This window comes from Buteo buteo, chromosome 23 (assembly GCF_964188355.1).
Source record: "Buteo buteo chromosome 23, bButBut1.hap1.1, whole genome shotgun sequence".
Classification (NCBI taxonomy): domain Eukaryota; kingdom Metazoa; phylum Chordata; class Aves; order Accipitriformes; family Accipitridae; genus Buteo; species Buteo buteo.
The window spans coordinates 686089-712957 of NC_134193.1; the positions used below are offsets into that span (position 1 = coordinate 686089).

General features: G+C 42.6%; 1 protein-coding gene across 1 annotated transcript; it reads right to left on the minus strand.

The window, feature by feature from the left end:
• Positions 1-262: 262 nt before the first annotated feature.
• Positions 263-26244, minus strand: LRIG2 (leucine rich repeats and immunoglobulin like domains 2). Its single transcript, XM_075055769.1, has 18 exons — positions 25952-26244; positions 19292-19363; positions 18720-18794; positions 18087-18221; positions 17416-17559; positions 17140-17283; positions 16386-16529; positions 15980-16123; positions 13140-13220; positions 12223-12294; positions 12015-12083; positions 10425-10588; positions 8884-9204; positions 7682-7963; positions 6611-7060; positions 5956-6105; positions 4372-4653; positions 263-3721 (listed from the first exon to the last, which is right to left on the minus strand). Exons 1-18 carry the CDS (start codon positions 26194-26196, stop codon positions 3492-3494), a joined length of 3204 nt encoding a protein of 1067 aa, XP_074911870.1. The 5' UTR covers positions 26197-26244; the 3' UTR covers positions 263-3491.
• Positions 26245-26869: the final 625 nt, after the last annotated feature.

Sequence of the window (26869 nt, forward strand, 5' to 3'; positions counted from 1 at the left end):
ACATTTTCAGAAGAGTGTACAGGGTGTTTCCTACTGGAAAACTGAAATAAGAATCACAGTATCAGAGAATGGTTGAGGTTGGAAGGGACCTCTGGAGGTCACCTCATCCAACCCTCTGCTCAAGCAGGGACACCTGAAGCCAGCTGCCCAGGAGCATGTCCAGATAGCAAAGTTTACTGTATTTTTTTCCCTACAAAAATTAAATAACATAGAACGAAAATGAATTATTTAATCTGCAAACTAACAAAGTTACACTGGATGCTCAATGTATATAGCATTTTATTGAATGAAGGTATATTACAATAGACAAACATATATTACACATGCTATACAAAATATACATTCTTATGTGAGAAAAATATAAATAGACACTAGGAAATAGCAATAGGGAACAAGAGCAGTTTTGCTCACACTGTCTTATGAACCCCCAGTTCCTGTACTGTTAGTACTTTGGCATTGATTGAAGAAACTATTTGTGTTTACTGAAAGCAGAATGGCCACTCTGTCCTATCTGCACCTCCTGGAGGAAAGGGGAAAGAAGAAAGACCTGATTTTTTCTGCAAGTCTACCTAGGAAGTTTTTCCACAATGCTAAGCACAGCAAGGTGTTCACCTACTTACAAGCTTCAGCTATTTACAACCAGCTTATGGACTTTAAAAGAGATACCATTGCTCATGGAAGGATGCAAATGTCCTAATTCATAATGGCAGCTTTTATAGGCCAATATCTCACAGAAATCAGCGCAGCTTTAGCTCCTAAATGGCTTCAAGAGCTAGCACTTCAGTTTGTTCTGGTGCAGTCAGCATGAATTTTAAAGCCTTGGTCCTGGCCAAGCACATCTTACATACCTGAAGGGAATTCAATCGCACTAGGGAGTTGTGCCCAAAGTACACCTAAGGTCTAGACATCCACAGCTGTACTCTGACAGATCTGCATTAGCTCAACTCCACAGAAGAGATGAAAGAAAGTAACAAGCATTTGCCAAATGGCCATGGGAGACAGAGCAGCAGGAGGGGTGCTATTTTCCCACTAGTGGGAAATTGTGGGTCTCCACGTGCCAAGAGGCACTCTGCCACAGCAGCCTGTGTGAGTATCTGGAGAAAGCAGCAAGCAGCCCAAAAGGATGAGACTTTTCTGCTGCTGTAGTTTCATGACATGACCTTTCTCATCTGGATTTAAACGGACAGTACTGGGTTCCTGCAACACAGATAACTTTGGATTGAAAATAAGCACCATGTCTTAAATCCTGTCTGGAAAGGAAAAGCCTGGAGGAAATAAAACCAGAAAGGAATGAACTTAAGATTCTTCTTTTAGCATGTATGTTATTAAAAAATTTCAGATGTCAGAGCCCAAAAAGAGTTTCACACCTGTGTTTTTTCTACTTTACCCAAAGATCAAGGACAATTGGATCCTCTTCCTACTAAAGCTGCCAGCTTCCAAAGCAGCCATGGTTGCTTTGAGAGCATGGTAAAGAGCCCTTGATAATATTTGCTCATTTGCATAGATCTATTATTCATGCCCAAAGAGCTGTGGGAAAATAATAATTATTCCCATCATTTCCTCACTCATTTACTCAATCCACAGTCTCAAAAGTTTCAGCTGTGATTCTGCATGACTGCATCCGATACTTCAGTCACACCCCCTTCTATCTAGGAATGGATCAATGGGAAGTCTTACAGACCTCTCTTGGGCTGGTCCAAAAAGGTTTTTCTGTCTTTATAAAAATATACCACGCAGCTGTTTTGATTTTAGTACATATCCTACAGCTTGGAAAAAAATGCAACAATGACTAGGAAGAAAGCCCCTTGCTCTTCAGGCATGAGTATACAGCATAATGTTGAAGAACTCTAGTGCTGAGCACAACATATTTGCTGAAAACCCATCACTGATGAGTCTTTAACCCCTTCTACACAATGGTGCATCTTCCCAGGAGAACAAACTTTTCAGGAAGTCTTTATAACGTTCTTCCTCCTAATTTTGTCAGGCACATACCACTAACTAATGAAGTTTGTGCTTCCTCTGTCTCAGCAAATACTGATTTTCAGTATTGAATGGTTCCCTGCATATCATTTCATTTCTCACCTGTCAAATATTTAAACATTTTGGCCACGCCAAGGTCTAGGGAACTATTAGAGAGTTCAACAGGGCAACAATTTTGTCTGATATTTTACAACAGAAAAGGACACAAGTGTTTCAAACTACATATGCCTCTTGCCTGTGCAGAAGAAACAGAAAGTCCACAGTATAGTTCACTAAGCATTTATCAAACGCTCTCCCAATTTATCCAATGCTTTTCATCACATTCTTTTTATAAGTTCACGTAACTGTCAGCTAGGAAAAATACATGGAGACCTCTCTGCAACATACACAAGACTCTTTTTAAAGAGAAAAGCTTAGATAAACTTCTGAAACAAACCACTCAAAACTCCCCCCTTATAGCTATTTTACCAGATGACCAGAAGGAAACATTTTCTGTACTGTTCTTTTTGTTTGCTATTTAAAAGAACTTCTGGGAAGTTGGATCCTACAGCCTCGAATACAGGTTACCACTGCTTGTTAATGCAGGGTCTGTTGGGCTTTATGCTCTCCTGGACAAGACAGGTGCCTAATATAGAGATTTAAGGACCCTCTCAACACCTAAAATGGGTCAAACTTGGAATTCTGCTAATGTCATGAAACAGATCAGCTTGCAGTCAGGTCAGCCAGGCTTAATGCATACAGAGTTGTATGTAACAATGAAATTAATCAATAGCACAATTTCACCACATACCTATAGTAAATTCACTTCTTTCCAAAACAAAGACAACTCCATCCCCTCAGAAACAAGCTTTCAGTCCCACCAAAAAAAAAACCCATATGGCTTGATATGCAGCTGTCAAGACTAACAGTATGATACATACTTTGGCATAATAAAAAATATATTTACATTACAGCCAACACATTTATATGCTTAGTGTATACAAAATATTTATAAATGCAAATTTATTTACAACTAGAGTCCATTATTCATAGGAGAAAACAAGCCCCAAAGTTAGACTGGTCACAGATGCCTGCCAACAGTCTAAGGAACAAAAAGCTGGCCAAGAGTTTTATGCTTACAGTTACTGGGGAATTCCATGAGGAGGCCCTGAACATTTGTTTTCAAGCAGACAATGCAGTGTGAAATAGCTATGCATTCTTGAGAGATTTTCAAAGCATGCACCAACACAAAAGCTGCTTCCAACATCAGAAAATGCATGTTTTAATGCTATTCTTCTAGATATCACTAATCCTCCATGTGTTCTCTGTTGCACATTCCCATTTTCTAATACACAGAAATCCAAGGAAAAAGGGCATGTGCCACCTCCTCCTAGGGACTCTGACTCTGTTTAGTCACCTTGTAATTGTAGACACACGTACACAAGCATCTTTGGCCTTGGGGTTAGTCCTGAGGTAGTAAATACAAAAAGTCAGTTGATACGGATTTGCTTTCAAGACTTCATTTTAGTGTCTTACGTGGTTTCACTATAGTCATGAACGTTCCGTGTCCTATTAAAATCAAAGTTATGTTCACGTAACCTGTGGCAAGGTCTGGGTGAAGCAGCTTGTTCCCGGTCACTGTCAATAATGCCCTCACTTCGAAGAGGTCGTGGGGTCTCACGGGCTGACTGATGATGCAGAAAGTGTGAATGAGAGAGCGCTAAGTCTTTGTTTACTCCCCATAAAGGAAGCTGAAAAGGTTCTGAGGAAGAAAAATTAGAAGATGAACAGGAGTGAGTTCATGATAAACACACTCAAATTTTAGACAGGTATTTTGAGTTGTGCGACTCAGCAATAACAGTCTTTCTGAGGTTTTCTCTATTTTTGAGAGCACATTTTACTGGATGCTCTCCCTTTTCAGCAATCTGTTACAGTAACCAGAAACAACACACAGTTTCAGTGTGAATTTTTAAAAAGGCTACCTGGAAGGAAGTCAACATAAAAACAATCAATCTACAAAAAAAATAATAATAATTAAAAAAAAAAAATCTTTCGGAGTTGAGACTCAGGCCAGCTCCAACTGCAGGGCTATTGGAATTTCTTATGTGAAGCTTTAACTCTTAGCTAATAGATGTCCTTGAAGTACATGCAAAGGATCACATTCCACAAGCTTTAAGAGATGAACTGCAGATTAAGACAGACCAACTTTTTAACATCACCCTCTTCAACTCTTGGGTACTGGATGCAAACTGAGGGCTAGTTCTGAGAACAGATGGTTAATAAACAGATGAGTTACTCCACAAACTAAAGTTACTTGAAGAATTAGCTGTGTGTCCATAGTGAAGGGCAGCACAAGGAAAGCCAGAGTTATCAGGGAATACAAAGCAACAAAAGGGAAAAGGGGACACTCACCATTAATCTGCTGGGAGGAGATTTTCTTTTCACTTATTTTGTCGTGGTTGGTAAGGAAGACAGACATGTCTCTGTCTGCTAAGAGATTATCAAGAGTAGTGGTTTCATGCTGGGTGCGTGCTGTATATGTTTCCTTAGGCATCTGCACCATCAGATTGGGGAGAGTTTGATCCAGGGGGTCCTCTTCTGTGATGTAGGCATATGGACAGTACTCTCGTGTCCTGGAGTAGATGTTAGCATTGTCATAACAGTCTGAGCAGATCACCAATGGCGCTGCACCACCTGATAAACACGATGGAAAAACGAAATACTCTCAGAGAGGATAAGGATGCTTGATTTCCATAGACTCTTTCACATCTTAGCATGATCATGTATTACAGCAGTACAGTTTGAAGGGCCTTTATACAATTAACATGGTAACAGAGTACTCAGCTTGACTGTTTACTGAAGAAGTCACATGACAAATGCTCTAGGTCCCCACCATCGAAATTCTCAATAGCACTGCCCTTCTGAGGCTGACCAGGGGAAAACCATGGACATGAGCAAGAACAATCTTATGTTTGCTCTCCTGTTTCAATGGCAAAGGGGTTCCACGCAGGTCCAATCAGCTTGGGCACCAAGCTGAAACAGCCCTGGAATCAAACTAGAATACCTATCCACATAGGCTTACACTCTTATACCAGACTTGTACCCTGCATGCCCACACACCTGAGAGCAGATGGTAAAGTGGTCATTGAGACGAGCTGCTTCTCAACTCCTTCCTGACACAGATGCTAGTGTAGTAGGACTACAGACTAGAGGGAACGGATCATGGGACAGATGTGAAAACTTACACTGAAGGATCACTTTTGAAAGACAGCCTATATAAGGACCGGATGGCTCCTCAGCATTTGGATGGTAAAAAATAGCATCTCTGTAGACTCAGTGACACAAATATCTTAAAAAGCATCCAAACAAGATAGGGGCATAGTGTAGACCCTTCAGTTGTAATTGTAGCAAGTGGACTGTATGTCTCGCAGAGGCAGTAATTTTATGCCAAGGACAAAAGGTACAGCAAGTCATGTTCCAAGCGAACTTTATTTCCACCTCTATCGCTTGGACTCTTGAGATGCCAAAGGAGAGAAACAGCATAAAAATCTACCTTGACATTTAACCTAGGAATTCTCTAATGGCATCCCTGCCTTGCTGAACAGATCACAAAGCCTGAAGCAAAGAGCCTCTGGAGGGAACTGTATTACTCTGGCACCTGAAGGACAGCAGTCATGACATCTACATGCAAAGGCACTCATAGCAGCTGTGAGCCCAGACATTGCTGGACCAAAGATTAAATGATACGCATGGAATGCAGAAGCCTTGATAGCACAATATAAACAAACACTAGAACAAAAACAGGAGATGCCTCAAACTCAGAATGATCAATGGAAATTTTCAGATTACCCTGAATTCTACTCTAGGACAAGTCACCTTTGATGTTAATATGCAGTATTACGCTGCATTGTGCAATACTGCCGCCAGCTACGAGGACTAGACTGTGCACTGGCATCCTGCTGAAACACAAGTAATACACGTGAGGGCTTTGCTTACCATCTGTGCCTTTATGCACGTAGCTACCGGCTGGAGGCATAAGCTGCTGATGGCTTCCTGCCTCTGAGTTACTGTAGCCTTCCTGAGGCTCTGACAGAGTTCCTTGGGAGGACAGATAGCTGGGAATGTCTGCAGGTAGGTTCATCTCCTCTGCAAGGCATAATTAATATCGATGACATTAACAGCTAAGTGTGAAGATTTCAAGGTAGTACCAACACTATTACCCACATTAACAAAAATGTCATCCAGAATTTCAACTTGCATATAGTTATCTTTTTTTTCTACCTCAGTGACTAAAAATCCATATAGCTATTTCAAAACTAACAGGGCCAGAACAGCAATTTACATGCATTATTCCAGGTCCTGAAAACATTTGTAAGTTTATTCAAATATTTATTTCCAATCTTCACTGTTTTCCCTCAATGTAGAACAAATCTACTGTGTTAGGAATAAAATCAACACACTTTTGATATTTTTTTTTAAAAAAAAAACAACTCAAAAATGAAGAAATTTGAGCAAATCCCTGAAGGAATTTTAGAAGGAAGCCTTCAGTTCTTCAATCTTATCTATCTGTAATGAATCCAGAAATTTCACCACTCTTAACAAGTGTTTTGGTTTAAAAACAGGGCTGAAGACTGTTGCTTTTGCACCTTACCTGTGTTAGTGATGCTGTAATCTTCACTCTTCCTTCTCATGTGGTAGATCACAATAACCCATACCAGGGATGTTCCCACAACACAGCACACCACGACAATAATCACAATGCCTATCGTTGTCCAGCCATCCTCCTCATGGACAATGCCACTCTGGGAAGAATCACAATTTGGAGAAGCCAGGACATTTAGGTAAATATGGCCACGCTCGGTGCCCAGTGTGTTGGACATAATGCATGTGTACTTCCCAGCATCCTCTAGTCCAGCATCCACAATGATAAGGAGTTGATTTGCTGCAGCAAAAAAATGACGTTCTGTGACTGTCAAAGGGCCATCGTCTTTAGTCCAGTTGAGGCGAGGGGCAGGACTGCCACCAGCTATGCACTGCAAGACAGCAGTTTCACCTCGGGTTACCGTTCTGTCTTCCAGGGGCCTAACAAAGGAAGGAGTTTCTGTGACAGTGGAGGGAAAAAAAAAAATTGTAAGGTAACTTCATTGTGCAACACCAGTGTGTACTCCATGATATTTAAAAATCTGTTCTTACAACCTGAGCCTAAACTTGAGCAATGAAACGCAGGATTCAGGAAATCCTATGAGTTCAGCTCTTCTGTGGATCACTGCAGCAAATGCAGGTACAGCAAACATCCCCAAAATTATGCTAGCCACAGTCTGCTTTATGTATTCCAATCCTATATTTGCATATGACCATAAAGTTAAAAGTCAGTGTCTTCAACAATTACTGCACTCTAGAAGGAACTATCCTTCCATTATTACTCAGCATAGTTCATGTTAAGTGTGACTAAATTGCAAGGCAACACAAATTGTCTATCTAGTCTACACTGCTGGATTGAGATATGTCCCTCAGTTCTCTCCTGCAAAGATAATACTAACTTCACTGGTCAGCACGGTAGCTTAGCTTCTAAAGCTTCACTGTTCAAAAATCATGTCAAGTGCTGCTCTTTGTACTATAACTTCACTCTTTAGGACTTAAGCTTGCTACTTACAGATAAGCTACACTACCACTGCAGAAGTGAAGGGATCCATATGCAAGCACAGATTAGCACACCACTTACCTAACACAGTCAGTGTGGCATTTGCTGACAAACCACCTGCAGTGTTCTGTGCCATACAGCTATAGATTCCCATGTCTTCTATTTTTACATTTGCAATAAAGAACACATCATCCTCAGGCATGACGTGCATCCTTCTCTCTCTTGCAGCAGGGAAGTCCGTGCCACCATCTTTCTGCCAGGAGATCTGTGGAGTAGGGTGGCCCTCTGCAGCACACTCCAGCCGGGCCATTGCCCCAGTGCGGATAGTAAGATCCATGGGGGTTTTCAGGAAAGAAGGTAGCTCTGGATCAAAGGAGACACAGTTTCAGTATTTTCAGCACCAGGAAAAAAGCAGCAAAAGCTCCACAGCACAGAATATCTGAAAACAAACAAATCTGAAACACACCTGTAGTTCTCCCTAAGAGAGGGACAGATTCTTCTGAAGAACTGCACAAGTTTTCAGCGGTCATTTCTAAAAGCCTATCCTCCAAATTTAAATGCAGTACCTACAGTGTTCGTTTAAGATGATCTGAAGGACATTTCTCATGGGGAAAAGAGAGGGAAAAGGTTTAGCCTTCTTAAGCCCTTTGTCATGCTTTTTCTTCCCTGGTAATAGGGAAGGTGAACTTCCATCTCGTCAGTCCAAGTCTGCATTATCTGTTCTGGGCAAGCAAAAGCAACACAGGCACCTCTGCTCTCAGATACAACAGAGATCAGCAGCCTACTTACTGATGTGAACACTGTCTTCTTACCTCCCTTCCCTCAAGCCAAAATAAACAGAATCATTATGGCTAAAAACAAAGGACTTCATAACTGATTTTTCAGAGTTTGTTTCCAGTTCCACCGGTTATTTTTAGTTGAATCTTCCCTAGCTTTACAAACACATAGGAAAGGTGCTTAGTTCTGAAGAGACAGCAGAGGGAGCTTTTAGTTTAAGAGAATTCTACCTCCATTTAACTAGGTGAGCGACTAATTGTGTTAGTTATAATGAAAGCATGGGAGATATCTGCCTCTTTTGAAAAGTGAATGGAAGGCTTTGCACCCCCAAAAAAACCCCAAACATTTCTATCCTGCTTTATAAAAAGATACTTGATACTTCTAAATACCAGTAAGACAGTCTTGCAAGACTATTTTGGGCCAGCTCTAGTGATAAATAGACTTGTAGCTATTCAGGTAAAGCTTTAGTTTAAAAGTGTTCCTCCTTTGTTACCATTATTGCTTACCATTGACAGTCAGCTTGGCTTTGTTGGAATAATTAGAACCAAAGTGATTGGTGACAATGCACTGGTACCTTCCTTCATCAGTGAAATTCACATTGAAAAGGTGCAGGACAGTGGTATACTCGACCACCTCACCACTTTGATGCTGATATCTGGCAAAATTCTCAACCTCTGCATCATACAATACTTCACTGTCTTTACGCCAGGCAGTGGACATGGGTGAATCACTGCTGCTCACAGCAGTGCAAGTCAGAGTCACATTCATGCCTCGCAGAGCAAAGGTGGTCTCAGGATGCACTCTTATCTGCGGTTTAGGGAAATTATCTGAAAAGGAAAGCACCAAGATTAGTTACTTTCCTCTTCAACTTGCAATAAATATTGCAAGAAAACTCACTCAAAAGACAATGTAAGCAGAAAGAAAGCTTTGGGAACAGATGTCCTGCTTGAGGTGCACATATTCAGCTGTTTTTAGTTGGAAATCAAGCTGTGAAAGAGGATTAGAACCACAGATAGCCGTACAGACTAAGCATTGAAAACAAGCAGCGTAGAAGCATGTCTTGAGGAGCAGAAGCATGTCTTGAGTAGCGCCCTGCATTTTGTACAACTGTCTGGAACTTGCTGTATTTAGATCACACACAAAAGCCATGGTCAGCTGAAGAGCTAGGCTATTTTACGGAGGACTGAGACTTATTTTCAGATAGTTTAGGTATCTTGAAGAACCTTTAAGTTCTACAAATACAAAGCATAGCAAGCTGGCAGTTCACTATCTCATCCCACTCGATCAGAGTTACTTCAATACCTATTATTTCAGCAAAGACATTTTCGTAGGCACACACAGCGTTCAGTGTCAGGCACCACGGTGGTAATATTAGAATGGCGAAGTGGGTGCTTGTGCCTACATGATGATTATTGTAGCCTTTACCTCCAAAAGAATGAAAGAATTGCATACACACAAGTAACACTTATCAGACTGCTCACCCGGAAAATGGAACACCAGACTATTTCCAGGCCTGCCACAGACTTCACACATGACTCTGGGCAAAGAGTCCCTCAGTTTTCCATCTCACAGTTTGGTTACAAAAATAAACAGGTTTATGTCTGAAACTGTGGTGGCAGAGACCAGATAAACATAACAGATACGGAGCATCAGAAAATCTGCAAGAGTATTAACTACTCTAGCCTTGCTGGTATGGACAAGAACCAATAAGGAAGTGTCAAACAGCTCTTCCAAAGCTAAAGGCATTCATAAGCAGGGAGAATGGAAGCATAATCAGTTTTTAACAGTAACCTAAATGAAAACCAATGCAGTCTCACAGAATTACTCCCTCAGGTTAGCTTCAGTGCTCGAATACAACAAAACAGAGCAAAGAGAAACAGAACTAAATCCCAAACTCCAAAGCAGACCCCGTGATGTACACAGGCCCACATATGCATCATGGCCAAGACCAAGTACCTCCAGCAGTGCTACAGCCAGATTTCAGAAAGGCACCTGCACAGACTTGTGTTACCATGTTTTTATATCAAAAGTCATTAAAAATACAAACCACAGACAAAGTCATCAGGGTCCACACTGAGAAGGCTTTGTCCTGCTAACCATTCAGGATGAGCACAGCTAACATTTACAGCCTGCTGTAAATGGCTGTCAGTGAGCCACTGTGGCAGCCATTTCAACTGGCAATCACAAAGCAAGCTGCTAGTGTTCAAAATTCTGCAGAAACAAGGCAAAACAAAAGTGTGATTAAAGTTTATGTATTTCACATTCCTACATGTGATTTCATGCAGCAAAACAACTTAAAGCACATACATTCAGTAATTTCAAGATTTCCAGTATTCTTTTATGCCTACGGGTATTTATTATAAAATGTTAGTTACATAGGCTATAAACAATCCAGAAAAACCTTCCCTCCATGTCAGCATTAAAACCTTACATTTCTTTTTAATTCTGAAGAAAATAACCTTGGATTTTCAACTTCTAAAAAAAAAAATATTAAGCCTGTCTTTACAATTATCCCATCCCTCTTTAAAGCAATTAAAAGGAACATAACACTGCAGAGCAGCTCTATGTCTCAAACTAAACATACTTGCCATTAGGAAAGGAGTATAAGCCTCAATACTCATTTTCATGCCAGCTAATAAATATTTAAGAATGAAAGTGATTTGTTTTATACAGGTATCTACTGCAGATTGTTTTCTCTGCTCCACAGAAGAACTGCAAACAGGAAGCAATGATGGGTCACTTTTTCCCCCACCATCTGATTTCAAAGCTTCCTAAATATTATGTACAAGTATGACTGACTGGATAAAGTCCAGCATTTTAACAAGAAGTGATCTGCCACTAGATGAATCCAGTAGTGAGAGACAAGAGGCATGCAAACAAGCCACAATTCTATCCTGCTGTTTGCCCATGCATACCAACAAATCCTCACTTTTAAGATACATTAGAGAAGGCAATGAAAGTCTTTAACACCTAAAACGTGTCTCCTCAAACTGGCAGATCTTGCAGACTTAGTCCATCTGGCCAAAATTAACTAATTGAGTAACAGTTTTAAAACAGATTACATGATATTCAGAGACTTTATCTCAGAGACATGACTGTGTTACAGTAGGATTAGTCTTGGGTGTAAAGGTCACTTCACATTATAATACTTTAAATGTCTGAAGATCACAAGAGGCTCTAGCAGCTTAAGCATCTGCTGAGCAAGTAAAAATTCTTGTCTAGTTGTGAATTTTAAAGTCTTTCCCTAGCCCCAAAAATGGGAAGACAAAATGTAGGTCTTGCTAACCCCTCTGAAAGATTCCTGATGAATTATTTATTTTGTTCACTGTCTACATGCCAGCATGTGCTCAGCTTGCTGCAAACCCATAAGATATGAAAAACAGAACGGTTCAGCACTGCAAAAAAAAAATATTTTCTACTAATTGCAACTAAGGAAATAGAGGTGCAGATTTTATCAAACCTTAAATCTAAGTATACTGCTACTGACTCTGAGTCGATAATTTACCAGCATTGCTTTAAATATTTCATGATGAAAGCAGACACACTTCAGTCAACTTCAGCCAATCCTACAATGGCTGAAGGATTCTTTACAAGGTAGGACTTGTAAAGAATCTGTAAATAATTGTCATGAACTTACAGCTCCTTCAGGTGAGCCTGGGCAAATGCATTTTCTTGGATGGACATTACCGCATTGTTGCTTAAATCTCTGTAAGTTAAACAAAGAGAACAATAATGGTTAAGTATGATTTCATATGCTACCTTCACTTAAATTTTTGAAAATTTGTCAGAGAATACAAGACTGAAGTTGACAAATAGTCAGAAGTTCTACAAAGTAAAGTACTTACAGGTGTTCAAGTCCTTCAAGACCAGAGAATGCTTTTTTGGTAATAGACTTAATCTGGTTTCCTTGCAAGATTCTGAAAGACAAAGCCCCCCCAAACCCAGAAACCAGTCTGAATGTCAATATGATCATAAATAAGACCCAAAAGAAGTTCCCTATGATGTTTAACTAAGTATTTTCTAATTCTAGCTGTGCTAAAAGATCAATACTATTTTTTGAGCTTAAAGGCTCAACTAGTTTTCCCAAGAACAGGGTTTCTTTTCCATTCTCAACTTAGAGATCTGGGTTAGAGATGTGTCAGAAGGTAATTTAAGACAGCAGAATGAAACAGTGATAAGTAGAACCTGGGAGTGGAGCAATAACTTCCTAAATCGGCCACAATCACATTAGTTCCTGAGACTGCACGCTCATACCAAGCTGTTTGTTATAAGCAACGTCTGTAGCTCCACAGGATGGAGCCTTCCACAAAGCATATGGCACTGGATGAAAAGTGCAGTCTAAGTACCAAAAAGCTGTTAATTCAATAGTGTTTCATATTTGCTCAAAAATACTTTGATCTGCTTTTTTTTTTTTTGGTAAGCGATAACTTTTACCCAAACTAAAGAACCACAAAAAGTGACAATCATCACACAGCAGGACTGGGCTATTCAATAATAAATGCAGTCAAATACTTATTCTTAATTTCTTCAAATTGGTGCTGCTAGGTGATCCAGTGCTACACAGATCCAATGCTCCTGAACATGGAACCCAAACCCCTATCAAGAGGTTGTAGCACACAAGTGGAAACACACTGAATACAGCTGCCAACTAGAAAGGCTTTCTGCCTCATGCCACTGATTTACAATTACTCAATATTTTGCACTCTCCCTCTACTCCGCGTGGCTGGGAAGTACTGCCATCTCAATGGTTTGTAATACATACAGTTTATCCAGCCTGCCAAGTCCCACAAATGCTTCATTTGCATCTTCTATGGCCCAGGAGATTTCATTGTTCCGCAAGTCCCTGCAGGAGAAGAGTTTTCTTATAAAGAAGCCTTGTAACATCATCATGACCATTGCTAGTGGTGAGCTAGGGAAGAGAACTTACTGTTGTACAGGCCAGCTATGGTGTTCTGGCACAGTATCACCTGGAAGGTCTCAAAAATCTTTTATAAAGCTAAGCTTGTCAGAAGATGAATATCCCTTTTCAGAGATGCAAGGGAAAATAGAATTGTTCAAGATCAGTGCCGCAGACAGAACCATAAACAAATTCTGCAGTACAACTTCTTGATGTGGTATTTAAGGAAAGACCCAGTCTGACTAGCACTTGTCATGTGATGGACTATTTACCAGAAGCTGGGAGAGGCTCCTGAAGCAAGTTGGTTCATGTAAGTGAATTAACCAATACACTAGCAGCATTAATCTTCCTGAGTAACAGGCTTATAATAGCATTAGCATATTAAGAGATCACACACAGGTTACAGTGTAAAGCTGCCAGGCACAAAGTAGTAGATTTTCAGAATGAAGTTGATATTCTGCTCACAAATCTTGTTACCAGCTAATGGGATTTCTGTTTGACCTCTGCACAGCACTTCGGCCCCTCACATAGAAGAGCGGTCTAAACAGCAAAAGCAATCCAGCAATATGGTTCAGAGAGGATTATATGCTTTTTAAAGAGAAGGAGAAATAAATTCAGCTGCATTTTTAGCCCGAAAGGCATGGACTGAGCCAAGAGCTTCTGTCAAAACCACAGTTTTCATCTGTTTTGATACCATTGTGCACAGAAGTCCCTGCAGACAGGAGTGTGTTTAAAGGAAAATAGACCAACGAAAAATAGTCTGTACAGCATTTTACCAGATATTATATGCATCAGCTTGATGGAGCTTCCAAGCAAGTCAAGTGACACAGAAAGCTAGCTACATATACAGGCAATTGTATGCATCATCTCATATAAACACTTCTTTCCTTGTGCTAATGGCAGAAAAATGAAGTATCTGCTTTCCCTTGGGCAAGACTGTAAATTGCGTAGAAACATCCTGGAAGAGACTGGGATCAACCTCCAGGACATTGTCAGTGGTAACACATTATTTTCTTATTTTTCTTACTTTGAAATACGGAAGTCTTGTTCTTAACACCACACAGCAACCATTTCCACAATTAATATATATACACTTTAAAGTTTAGGACAAAAAGAAAAGAATTTCATGATTCATGCATCACAAGGTCTTAACAAATATGACCTTGATACTTGCTCACATTAAGTATTTTCCTCTTTGAAAATTATCCAAACTAAGGTACTTGACATGGATGTGATCTAATCAGAACGACTAGATGAATAATATGCCAAATTTATTCCCAAATTGCTAATTCTTGTGATTATGAAACTTGTTTCTAGAATTATTTCCAGGTCTGCTTCAGAATTTTAGATTGTGAATGCTGGAGGGGTCTCAATGCCAAACTGCTCACAGTATTATGAAGTAAATAATGCAGTAAGATGTAAAACTTCAGTGCTATTCTTAGATACACCTTTAATCCCATTTTGCTCTTATTACCTTGTAGTTAATATACAGTTTTATGATTTACTCTCGTTAATTAAAGCTACATTGCAGAATAGAGGCAGGAGCTGAACATACAGAGAAATATTTATGTCAGCCTTAGCATTTAAACAACCAGTATACAAAAAACAATGGAACTAATCTGACAGCAACACGGTATCTCCTGTTGTTTGAAGTATTTTTACACTCCACTACTCAGACCACTTAGCAAAATGAGTGAGCAACCCAAAAGAAAAGCCCCTCATTGTGTGAGCTGAGGAGTTGGCTCCTCATGCTTGGCTGGGCACAAATGCTTGGAGCCTTGTTAATCACCACTGCCCTCTGTCCCGCACATTCCAACCCCGAAGCAAATGTCCAGCCTCTCAGCTATTGACGCCCCTGAGGAGCCCAGGAAAACCTACTAATTAATCTGCTCTTGTTCTTTTTCATGCTACTCTAAATCTAAGAAATTAGTTTTAATTATTTCATTAAAAGGTTGCATTAAGGTTAACAGAATATGACTGCTTACATAAATCTCTCTGGTAAGTTTGCTTATTTAAGCATTTATTTAATGAACTGACAGAGGGGTTATAAACTTTCACTCCTTTCTCAACTACCATTGTTTAGGATGATTACAACTGTTCAGATCTACTTGGGACACTTTTTTTTTATTAAGAGCCAGGATTGCGTCTTTTCTTGTCAGAAATGTCCAATAGCTGCAGCTGCTATGAAAAGTCCTGGCAAGTGCAGAGCTGTGCCTCTGACAGCAAGAAGTAATCCTACACCCCTTCTATATGCTATGCCTATGACTTCAGCACACAAGCAGGGTGGGCTAAACCATACCTTCCACAACCAAAAGGGTTCACCACTTGGCTTCTGAGGTTCCAACCCTAACAAAACCCTCTGGAATAAAGAGAGGTCCAGGCTGACCAGTCACTCCACAACTGGCATTCATACTATCCACACCTTCTCAGAACTGGTATGACATGCAACTGGGCACTCAAGGTCACCAAGCCACTGTTTCTTATCACCACTAAAATTAAGTGGTTGGTTTGTTTTAGCTGGGCCAGAATTCTGTTATCTCAGCAGACCGAAAGATTATCAGCCCCGCTATACCTGCAGGCAGGACAGCACACAACAATGCCAAAACACTGATCTCAGGCTTGCACGGTGCAATATTCATTGTCTTTATTTCCAAAAGCTTCAGTGCATTAAACTGAGATTTCAGCTAGAAGTTTTCTGTACTTACAAGGTTCGAAGATTTGTCAGACCTCTAAACACACCATCAGCAATGTGACTAATGCGATTGTCACCCAGGTTTAGTTTCTCCAATAAACCAAGTCCCACAAAGGCAGACTCCTTGAGGCGAGTTAGCTGGTTGTACGACAAGTCTCTAGAAACATTGAACATGCACTTTTAAAGGCAAGTAGAGGGGGATTAATTATGAAGATACTATTGAACTTAGTTAACTATTGCATTTTGATTAATTTCTCTAACAGAACACTTACAAATATAAGTAAAATCCACAGCATTACCATGGGCCTAACAAGGAAATTGAGTACTTCCTTTGGTAATTCATTCTTCCTACATATGTGCTATCCAATCTGTTATTGCAATATTACAAAATCCCCAATGAAAAGCAGCCCAGGACTTACAGCTCAGAAAGTCTTTGGCAGAACTCCCATGCATCTGGACTGATCCTGTTAATGGCATTCTGGCTAACATAGAGTTGTTGCAATGTCCGCAGACCATACAGCCAGCCCTTGTTTACTTCTGTTAAGTTATTATGTTCCAGTTCTCTAAGGAATTAGAAGGAAAAACATTTGCCAAATAGATAATCAATGAAACATATATTTACAAAAATTTCATCTTGTGGATCTCAAAATTATTTACTAACACTAAGCCTTAGGCAACCCGAAATACATGATTATATTCATTCCAGTGAAATCAAAAGAATGAACTAAAGTATATGAAGAACTGAGTAACTCAACAACAGCTGCAAAGATCCAGTGGCAGAAGCAAAACTGTAATCTTTGTTCTCAATGAATACTTTTTAAAAAATCTTTTGCTAACACTGCATGGCACACCCTTGCGCTATCTCTGTTGAACAGTCACACAGCAAAGAACCATCCCATGTTATGGGGAGCACAGATGAAAACCACCAAAAAGCAACCTACAGAATCAAAGCATTCTTGATCACCGAGTGGGAAGAAGTTGGAGAGAGAGCCAATATCTTTCCACCTCTGAAATAACCAGACATGATACCAAAATAATGGGGAAATACAGATATGTATTTCCTGTGAAGCTCATCAATATCTCAGTACAGCCTTGATGTAAGGGAAGCCATACAGGACACAACCCTCCACAGCTAGACTCCCTAAAAGAAATTCCACGACTAGGCATACTCACAATTCTTCTATATTACCCAGGCCAAAGAATGCTCCATCCATTAGTCTGCTAATCCCATTGCGCTGCATTTTCAAGGATTTTAAGGACTCCAGTCCTTGGAATGTAAGGCTTTCCACTATTTTAATCCGGTTCCTTTTCAGTTCCCTTTTATAAAGATGACATTCAAATATTAAGACATCTTTCAATAAGCACCACTTTGTGAAAGTCAAGGACATACTGAGATGAATGACACAGCTGCAAACACCATGTTTTTAAGCTTTCAAGACTGCTACTTACAGAAACTGCACATGAGGCAATTTGAAGATCTTTGGTGGAATCACACTAATCCTATTTCTGTTCAGCTTTACCACCATTAGTGAGCTAGATAAGTTATCAAGGCAGCCTGCTTCTAGAGTAGTTATTCTGTTGTTACTGAGATTCCTAGGAAAGAAAGAGGAAAAGAGGCCTTTCAGCACATGGAGAATTTTATGAACACAACTGCACAAGCACTTCAGAGCAACCACTTATTATTAGAACTCAAGTTCCCTGTGAAGTCACATCACAAATCTGAATGGTGGTATACCAAACTAAATCATTTTTCCCAAAGGAATCAGTGCTAGGAGCTGATTTTTACTGCATGTCCATGTTTCAGTTAGACATGGTTAAGACAGTGTCAACAGTGATCTACACAAAATGGGCAGAAATCATTCCATGTCCCTGCTGGGTGAAGTACCTGCACTTTGACAACAGCAGTTACTGTTTTCCATACTGTTTGAGAAAATGCAATACAGATCGGTATGAAAAGTATTTTATTTCAAGCACATTTGTAGCTATGTTAAGGCACTGCTATCAGTTCAAAGCCATGCAAGACTGCCTACTTTAAGACAGTAACTTAGAGTAGGATGAGGTCTTCAACATTATTGTTGTAGAGCCAGGAATCCCAGACATAACAGATCATTCATACTTACAGGTACTTCAGTTGCATCCGTGGAAAAGAAGAAGCTTTAATTTCTGAGATAAGATTAGAACTAAGATCTAGATTTTCCAATGAAAGGTAAACTTGGAGTTGGTCAGCATTTATTTCTGGAATGGTGTTGTGTACCCTGAAAAATATCAGCAACAAATACGATTATCAAAACATCCCATCCTTCAAGTTGCACGGCTGAAACAGTTACAGGATTCTGTGTAACAACATTATTACAAGCCTCTTAAATGGGACACGTAACACATACTTCAAAGTGTTGATTCCTAAAGCAATACTGAAAATCCAAGAGCTATTTGCCACCTTGGCATATGAATAGATTCAAATTCTGGGGCCTGTAGCTGGGCTGTTCCTTGTGGGAACTGTCACCCCTAGGCTGAATCCCTCCCCTTCAAAGCTGCCTGCCTTGGTTGACTGCATTTTATTGGTAATTTAGGGTGACTTGATTGTCTAACTGATTTGTATTTCTTTAGAGAGTGCTTACATATTCCCTAAAGCACTTTAGATGAGTAGTATTTCAAGACAAAAGAAGCTATGTTTTCCTACAACTTGATAGCAGAACTCTAATAAAATTCTCCCATTTGTTAAACAAGAAAAAGGCAGACAAGCTATTACTTACAATGAGAGAAGAGTTATATTAGAAGTTGTTTCTCCAAAATATGGAATTTCACTTAGCTCATTGTAATTCATTTTCCTTAAAAATAAAACCAAAAAAGATTATTGGCACTTCAAAGAGAAGCAACCCCCTTCTGTACACAGCAGAAATAATTCATATCACAGAACGCATTTAACAATTTTGTTATGTTAATAATACTTAGTAGCTGACAAAAGAGATTCCCTAAAAGCTTAAATACTAATCATTTGAACAATTTAATAGCGAAGCATACTAGTTTTTACCATTTTTGTGAATACTATTACTTCTCTTTAATTTAGAATCAGATTTAGTCAAAACAAACACTTCTCATTTCTTTTTAAAAATATTGGTCTTGTAATCTTTAATGAAAAAGTTTTCTGCTTACAAAGCATCAGTTTTACACATAAAATGTGTTGCCAACATAGAGCATCCATTTTTATTTAACTGACACTGAATATTTCTACAAGTCAGACCAGATATCTAGACATGCAATGAAACGCACTAATTAGAATTAGGTAGGATATCTTTAGAGTTTATCCTCATAAAAAACAACTTACACTTCTTGTAGTGTATGAACAGACAAATCAATGCTCCAGTTGGATGACAATAAATGATTATGACTTAAATCCCTAGAGAACAGAGAGAAAAGTTATTCTACTCCTGGAACAATAAAAAAAAAAAAAACAAACCCCACAAACATGTATGGTTTATTCAACCTAAAAGTTTTAAACCACATTTATGATACATACAATTCCTCCTTCACCAAAGGAAGAAGAGATTCCTCCTAGCTTCTTCTAGTGGTCACTCACAATAAAAGTCTAGACAGTTCTATTTCTCTACTTGAATCAAATAACTTCTTGTTAAAAAGGCTTCTTGAAAGAAAGATCATACCTGACCAAAACATTTTTCCTTTAAATCATAGCTTTACAGACAATACTTGCCTATCTTTCTTACAAAATGCCTGTTATTGAACTGTTTCCTGTAGCAACGATCCCCATTTTGTCCGCCTGCCCAGCTTTTCAAAGACGCTGACTAGTCAAGGCAGGCTTATTTTAAAGGAACAACATACACACTACACACAATTACCAAACAAGTTGGAGGGGAGAGAAACATGAGGCTGGGAAGCTTATGGAAGGCATGCTTTAGTGCCAGTTGGTTTTGCTTATAGGAAACAAATGCAGGAGTTGGAGTATTAAATGGGCAAGAGAGTCGTTAAATCTGGTTTGGTTTTAAAGCCCATACTGGATGTTGATGCTATTCCCATTGCTTTAACTTTAAAGCAGTATTTTACTTTTGCCTTGGACTTGGTGCATAAAGTGTTACAGGAAAGCGGGGGCGGTGGGGGAAAGTCCACTTCTGAGAGCTAACTCTTTGGGCAGGAACTATCTCTATTTTGTGACATGAGTCAAAGCATGACCAAAAAAAAAAAAATCACATTTGTGATGGAAACCTGGTTCTAGCCATACCAATGAGGACGGACAGACATCAGTCCAAAGGGTGAAACCAACTCATCTTTTTGATGCCCTTCTGGCACAAGTGCAGAACAGAGACGAATCCCCAAAGCTCATGCCGTTGTGTGTTGGAACAGGCCTGTCACTGCCACCAGGCTCGTGAAACACGACTGATATCCTCACCACAGTCAGAAAACTGCTGATAGGTGCATATATAACTGGACACTGCCTATTAAATCAAAAAGTCTGTCTCTGCTAGCTAGTTGTGCCTATCTGTCAGCAAGGCATCCCACTTCTCACTCCATTTCCAATTCTGATATCAAGGACAGAGGTATAATGAGCTATTTTCAGCAAAAGCTGTTCACCTCCTGATGAGCTTCTCTGATAAGGTCCTATATCACTGATTCTCTTTAACGATTACAGACATAGCGCAGTACATATTTACTACAGCTAGTTTTCAGATAAGGCAGGCTGCAGCTCTGCTGACACAGGAGACAAAATTACCCTTTAAGAACAAAACTACTATCTATCTGTTAAACTACTATGTATCTGTTAAAAAGAATAGTAGAGTGTAATTGATCACAGTTAAAAATATTTCTGTTGACAACCAGGCTCAGGCAGTCAGCGCACCCACACGCTTGCCTACTCTTGCAACAGCTTTGGGCCCATGGTCGACTTCAACTACCCCAAGGGTCAAACCTGTACAGACACGAAGCTGCCCAAAAAACATGACTAGGGAAAGAAAAGAAATTGTACCGATGCCCTGACTGAAGAATGGGTTGCAGTACAAATTTAACCCTCACCAAGTACCAGTAAGCATCCATCGGTGGGTGTTAACGCTGCCAAAAGAAACCTCCATGCAGGGAAGACTTGCCGCTAACCAGAAGACAACCTGAGCAGGACCTGGTTTTATTCACCCCAGTGCTCATGGCACCAGATATACTTTTGATCTGTAAGACCAGAATCTATTGGGAGAGAGCAAGGACTTGACAGACTATTTGTTGTTAACTTCCACTCAGGCTCAGCAATAAAGATACTGTTCTAGCAATGAATTATTAAAATCCTGGGTGTCACGGCAAGTCAGACGGTTGTTAATGTATTCTTTTAATTACATCAAGATGCAAATTACACAGATACAGCAGCAAACAGGTTTGCAAACAATTATTTGTTCCTACAACTTAAAAAAAAAAATCAAGAGAACCTGGAAAAGAGAACAATGCACATGCAGCCGCTGAACGCCACTCTGCAGGCCTGCTCCCTCAATATATGTAGTAATTAACCCATCCTAAATGCCAATAACACATAAAACCAACCGAGTATGAACTGCTCCTAGAGCAGCCTTCCCATGTCAGGAGAGGCTGAGCGCTCAGGACACCCTCTCGGTCCGTCTGGATCCACCCTGCCCACCGCAGCCGGAGCCCAGCTCAGCCCCGGAGCTCTGGGCATGCCGAAGGAGCCCGGCACAGGCCATGGGAGCCATCAGACACGCACAGCAGCAGGGGCAGCACTGATCCCAAATCCCAGAGGAAGACGACTCTTCCCTGGATCTTTCAAACACGCAGGCACCCAGCCAGTGCTGAGGAGACTAATCTTGGTAGCAGCGGGTTTAACCAGACCGGGAGTACTAAGCCACACTATTTCCAAAGGACCTCAGCGCAACATGGAGGAAGGATGAGACAATGGACACAGAAGACAGTAACACACTCCTCAGGGTGTCCAGATAATATGCTGATGAGCAAAACCATGCCGTGGGTGCTGAGCCAGACCAACCTGTGTGTCAGGCATGGTTAGCGGGCACTGACAAAGATCTCAGGAGTCAGATTAATACGCAAAGAAAAGAGAAACTTGATTTTTCTAAGGCTTTCAGGAAGAATATAATGTAATAGAATATTTCAGTTGGAAGGGACCTACAATGATCATCTAGTCCAGCTGCCTGACCACTTCAGGGCTGACCAAAAGTTACAGCAAATTATTAAAGGGATTGTCCAAATGCCTCTTAAACACTGACAGGCATGGGACCTGGGTGATGAGGATCTGCTAACATTAAGCTATCCCCCACCCCCAGCCTACTGTCTTACAACTAAGTTAGAAATTAAGATTTTAATTTAGAAAGCCCAGGCAAGTATTTTTCTATTATTACTCAGATTTGGACTACAACAAAGATTTCATTAACAGTAAGTCCTCGTTCAAGAAGTTGGGTATAGTTCATACATAAAACAGTTATGACATTATTTATATCTAGTTACTGTTACTGATGCTTTTTGAAATAGACTGACTGATCACTAAATACAAAGTGAAATATATTGTTTCATTTTCTGCATTTATAGTTCAATCACACAGCTAAGATTCCTGCTATCATGCAGAACCAGATATAATTCCCTTACTCCGAAAAATCCAAAACTGAAGAACCCGTCATTTTAGAAACACTTGCATTTTTGCTGAGGCCCATGTTATGCAAGATACAGAGCAAACATGCAAAACTTGTATTTTAGAGATTCATCTGGTATTGTATATAAAATCATCTAAACATTCATTTTGAGCTTAAGTGGTATTTATCTCAAGTAAATAAAACAGAATGCACACCCCAAACTGATTACTGTATACTTAGTCCTGGAGAACGATCTTAATTCAGCCCAACTGGGCATACCCACTTCCTCCCTGTGGCACTGTGCTGGTAAAGGTGTTGATGCAGCAAGGCAGCCAGCCATTTGAGCTGAAAATACATAAGCTCACCCAAAAAAACCTGTTGTGAATGGAACTTGCTGAACTAATTAACTGATACTTATTCTACTTTTATTCATCGTCTCCCCAGTTACCAGGATACATAAATACACTGTCAGGCACTAGTACAGGACTGGAAGGCAGCGACCACCAGCATCGTGGTTCCCTTTCCCCCTACAGATGACTGCCCTACAAACAGGACTTGCATCCCTTGTTCTAAAGAATGTAATGTTAAGATGCAGACATATCAAAAAATATTCAGTAACTCTTGACTTCCCTACCCTTTTCAACACCCACCAGGTTATCTACAAAACATATGTAATTCAGCAGGAAAAATGAAGTTACAGTTGCCTGAATACTTCCATCATGAAAACAAGTTCTGAAGGTACTCTCCTGGCCTTATTAAAAACAAAAACCCCAAACAAAACCAAAACCCCCACACACTGGAAGCATCACCTGCAAGTAGTTTGAAAGAGTTAGGAAAAACAAGAATTTTTAGTCCTCAAAGTTATGTGAAATGATATCACAGAACTAAGAGGGAAAAGCACATGAAGGACTTTTTCATGCGAGACAAATTAAGCTTTGATTAATTTTAAACAGCTTGTATGCATTATAGCTCATTTAGATTCAGAACTGCTAGAGTAGTCCTAGTGATGAAAAAATGTCACACACACACTTCATGTGCCAAAATCCTGAAAGCCACAACAGAGAACATACACAGAATGGATTGAGAGCAGCCCTGAGGAGAAGGACTTGGGGGTGTTGGTTGACGAGAAGCTCAACATGACCCGGTGATGTGTGCTCACAGCCCAGAAAGCCAACCGTATCCTGGGCTGCATCCAAAGAAGCATGACCAGCAGGTCGAGGGAGGGGTTCTCCCTCTCTACTCTGCTCTGGTAAGACCCCACCTGCAGTTCTGCCCCCAGCTCTGGGGTCCTCAGCACAGGAAAGACAAGGACCTGTTGGAGCGGGTCCAGAGGGGGGGGCCACAAAGACGATCCGAGGGCTTGAACACCTCTACTGTGATGAAAGGCTGAGGGAGTTAGGGTTGTTCAGCCTGGAGAAGAGAAGGCTCCAGGGAGACCTTACAGCAGCCTGCCAGTACCTAAAGGGCCCTACAAGAAAGCCGGAGAGGGACTTTTTACAAGGGCATGTAGTGATAGGACAAGGGGTAATGGCTTTAAACTGAAAAAGGGTAGATTTAGATTAGATGTAAGGAAGAAGTTCTTCACTGTGAGGGTGGTGAGGCACTGGAACAGGTTGCCTGGAGAAGTTGTGGATGCCCCATCCCTGGCAGTGTTCGAGGCCAGGTTGGATGGGGCTTTGAGCAATCTGGTCTAGCGGAAGGTGTCCCTGACCACGACGGGGGGTTGGAACAAGCTGATATTTAAGGTCCCTTCCAATCCAAACCATTCTATGATACACTTATTGTTTGCAGCACATGTCAGATTGCATAACATAGCACAGCACCATTGCGTTTTGTGCCAAGCAGTTTTAAACACACCCTCTATCAGCTTGGAGAAAGATACAAGTATTTGTTGAAGCTTGAAAACTTGCTCTCCAAACAGCATGGATATTGTTTTGCTTATTAGCCACTTGATGAACTGCCAACTCACTTTTCCGGGCACTGACACCCTCCCTGACAAGTGCTAATGTTAAGATATACTCGTACCTTTCTAAACATAGAATGGTTTCACAGACAAGTTAGTGGTATTTCTGTGCTGAAATACACATTTTCTCTTAAACATTTCCAGTTGCTTACCATGCAGGGAAAGAAAAGAACTACAGAACCACAAAGGGGCAAGAAGGTGACAAGCTTCCTTAGACATGCCCATTTTTTAATACAGATCAGACTCTTGAGTCCTAGAGGAATGCCTGGAGTTAACTGAACAGTGGTTTGTATGTTTATACTATCTTCCAGAGAGGCTTTTTTTTCTCTTGGTCTGGAATAATGTTACTTCTATCAACCGGGAAAGACGATCACTTCAAGAGGGCCCGAGAACTCCCCTGTGCACAAAAGAGGGATTTGATATCCCTCATACTTCAGCACCTCTTCCACCTGAGTACGCTGTAGCCAAAGGTGACAAACGCAATGGTGACTACAACAGTAATGGCCAAGGAAAGATAAAGGTGTACCGCACTCGACCCCATGTGAACACTATTTAGCACATTGTCTAATTAAAGTCTTGGGAGCACAGATGAAGGGTGGCTCTTAGTTCTTTTGTCATTTTTTTCAGAACAACAACGGCAGTAAATGTCAAGGGGAGTCCAGAATGGTTTTCCTGAGGGAGAAGGAAGGAGTCACAGAGTCACAAAGCAGCAAAGGGATGCAGAGGAAATTAGAAGCAGTAGGAACTGCCACAGCACCCGGCTGAAGTCAGGAGCCAGGAGTACTTCCAAGGACAATCATAAGGGACTGCGTCCTACAGCCTGACCTGAAATAAACGTTAAGTCCTGGCTTGACCGGCGTTGCCAAAAGTCTTACTAACCACAACCTGCTTCTGCTTCACGCTCCTCTCAAACGTTACCGTCGCGTACCAGGATACGAAAGGCAGGAAAGCCGTGCCTCGGCGACCCCGAAGCACGGAGCCTTCCTTCGGGCGCTTGTTAGCACAGCGGGGCCAGACCCCCCTCCGCTCCTGCGGTTTTGACTCGGCCGCTGCCGCTGCTCCCGCGAGCCAGGCTCCGGAGCCGGCGGCCGCTTGTTTCCTCCCCCGCCGCCGCAGCACTGCCCACGGCGCTCCGAGCCCGTGAGAACAGCCCACGGACACCGAGCGCCGGCACCGCCGGCCACTGCGGCCGGCCACGCCCGCCCCAGAGCCACACCGCGGCGGCCGGAGGCCTCCCGCAGGCCCCGGCCTCGTACAGCCCTCCGCCGCCGGGCCCCGCACGCCCCCGCCGGGACGCCGCTAGGCCCAGGCCCCGGCCCCGCACACCCACCCCTCCGCCGCCGCCCGTTAGGCCGCGGCCTAGCGCACAGCCCGCCGCCCGCTAGGCCCCGCGGCCCACGCCGCGCCCCGCCGCCCGCCCGCTGCGCTCACTCACAGGCCCGTGATGCCGGCGGGCAGCGGCGGGATCCTCCGCGGGCCCGGCCCGCCGGGCAGGCGGTGCCGGCTGCAGTCCAGCAGGCCGCGGCGGCAGGAGCAGGGCGCGGCGCAGGGCTCGGCGGCGGCCGCCCGCGCCCACAGCGCCGCCGCCGCCGCCGCCAGCAGCACCACCAGCAGGGTCCGCGGCAGCGCCCCGCGGGCGGCCCGCACGCCCGGCCCCGGCCCCGGCCCCGCTGCCCGCATCCCGCGGCCCGGCCCGGCCCGGCCCCGCGCCGCCCGCCCGGCCCGGCCGCCGCGCCCCGCCCCGCCCCGCCGCGCCACCTCAGCGCGCAGGCGGCGAGGGGCGGGGCCGAGCTCCGCGGGGGCGGGGCCGCCCATGGGGGTGGGACTCGTGTTTGCCCCGCCCCGTCCCCGCCTCAGCGCGGCGGGCGGGCGGTGGCGGGGCGGGCGGTTCCCGCCTCGCCTCTGCCGCGGGCCGCGCCGCCTCGTCTCGCCTCGCCTCGTCTCGTCTCGCCTCGTCTCGTCTCGTCTCCCGCCGCCCCCCGCAGCCCCGCCGTGGGGTCGGCTCCGCGCTCGGGGCGGTGCCGTCAGCATCACTCAGGGCAGGACCTTCTCGGGGGGGGGGCGTGGGGCTCACGGAGGGCGCCGCGGAGGCCTGCCGTGGCCCCGCGAGCCGAGTGTTTTCACCGGGTGCTTGGGCCTCTCTCCGCAGGCCCCGCTCGCTCGGGTTGTGAGCGAACGGCTGCCCGCGCTGCTTGTGCTGAGGAGAACCCGCGCGAGAGGGGAGGCCTTTCCTCACAGGGCGCCTGTTGGCGGCTCCCGAGGCCGCGCGCCTCTGCTCAGCGGCTGCCGGGCCAGCGTGTGCCAGTGGAGGGGCACTGCCTGGAGAGACCCCCGGCCCGGCTCTGCCCTGCCA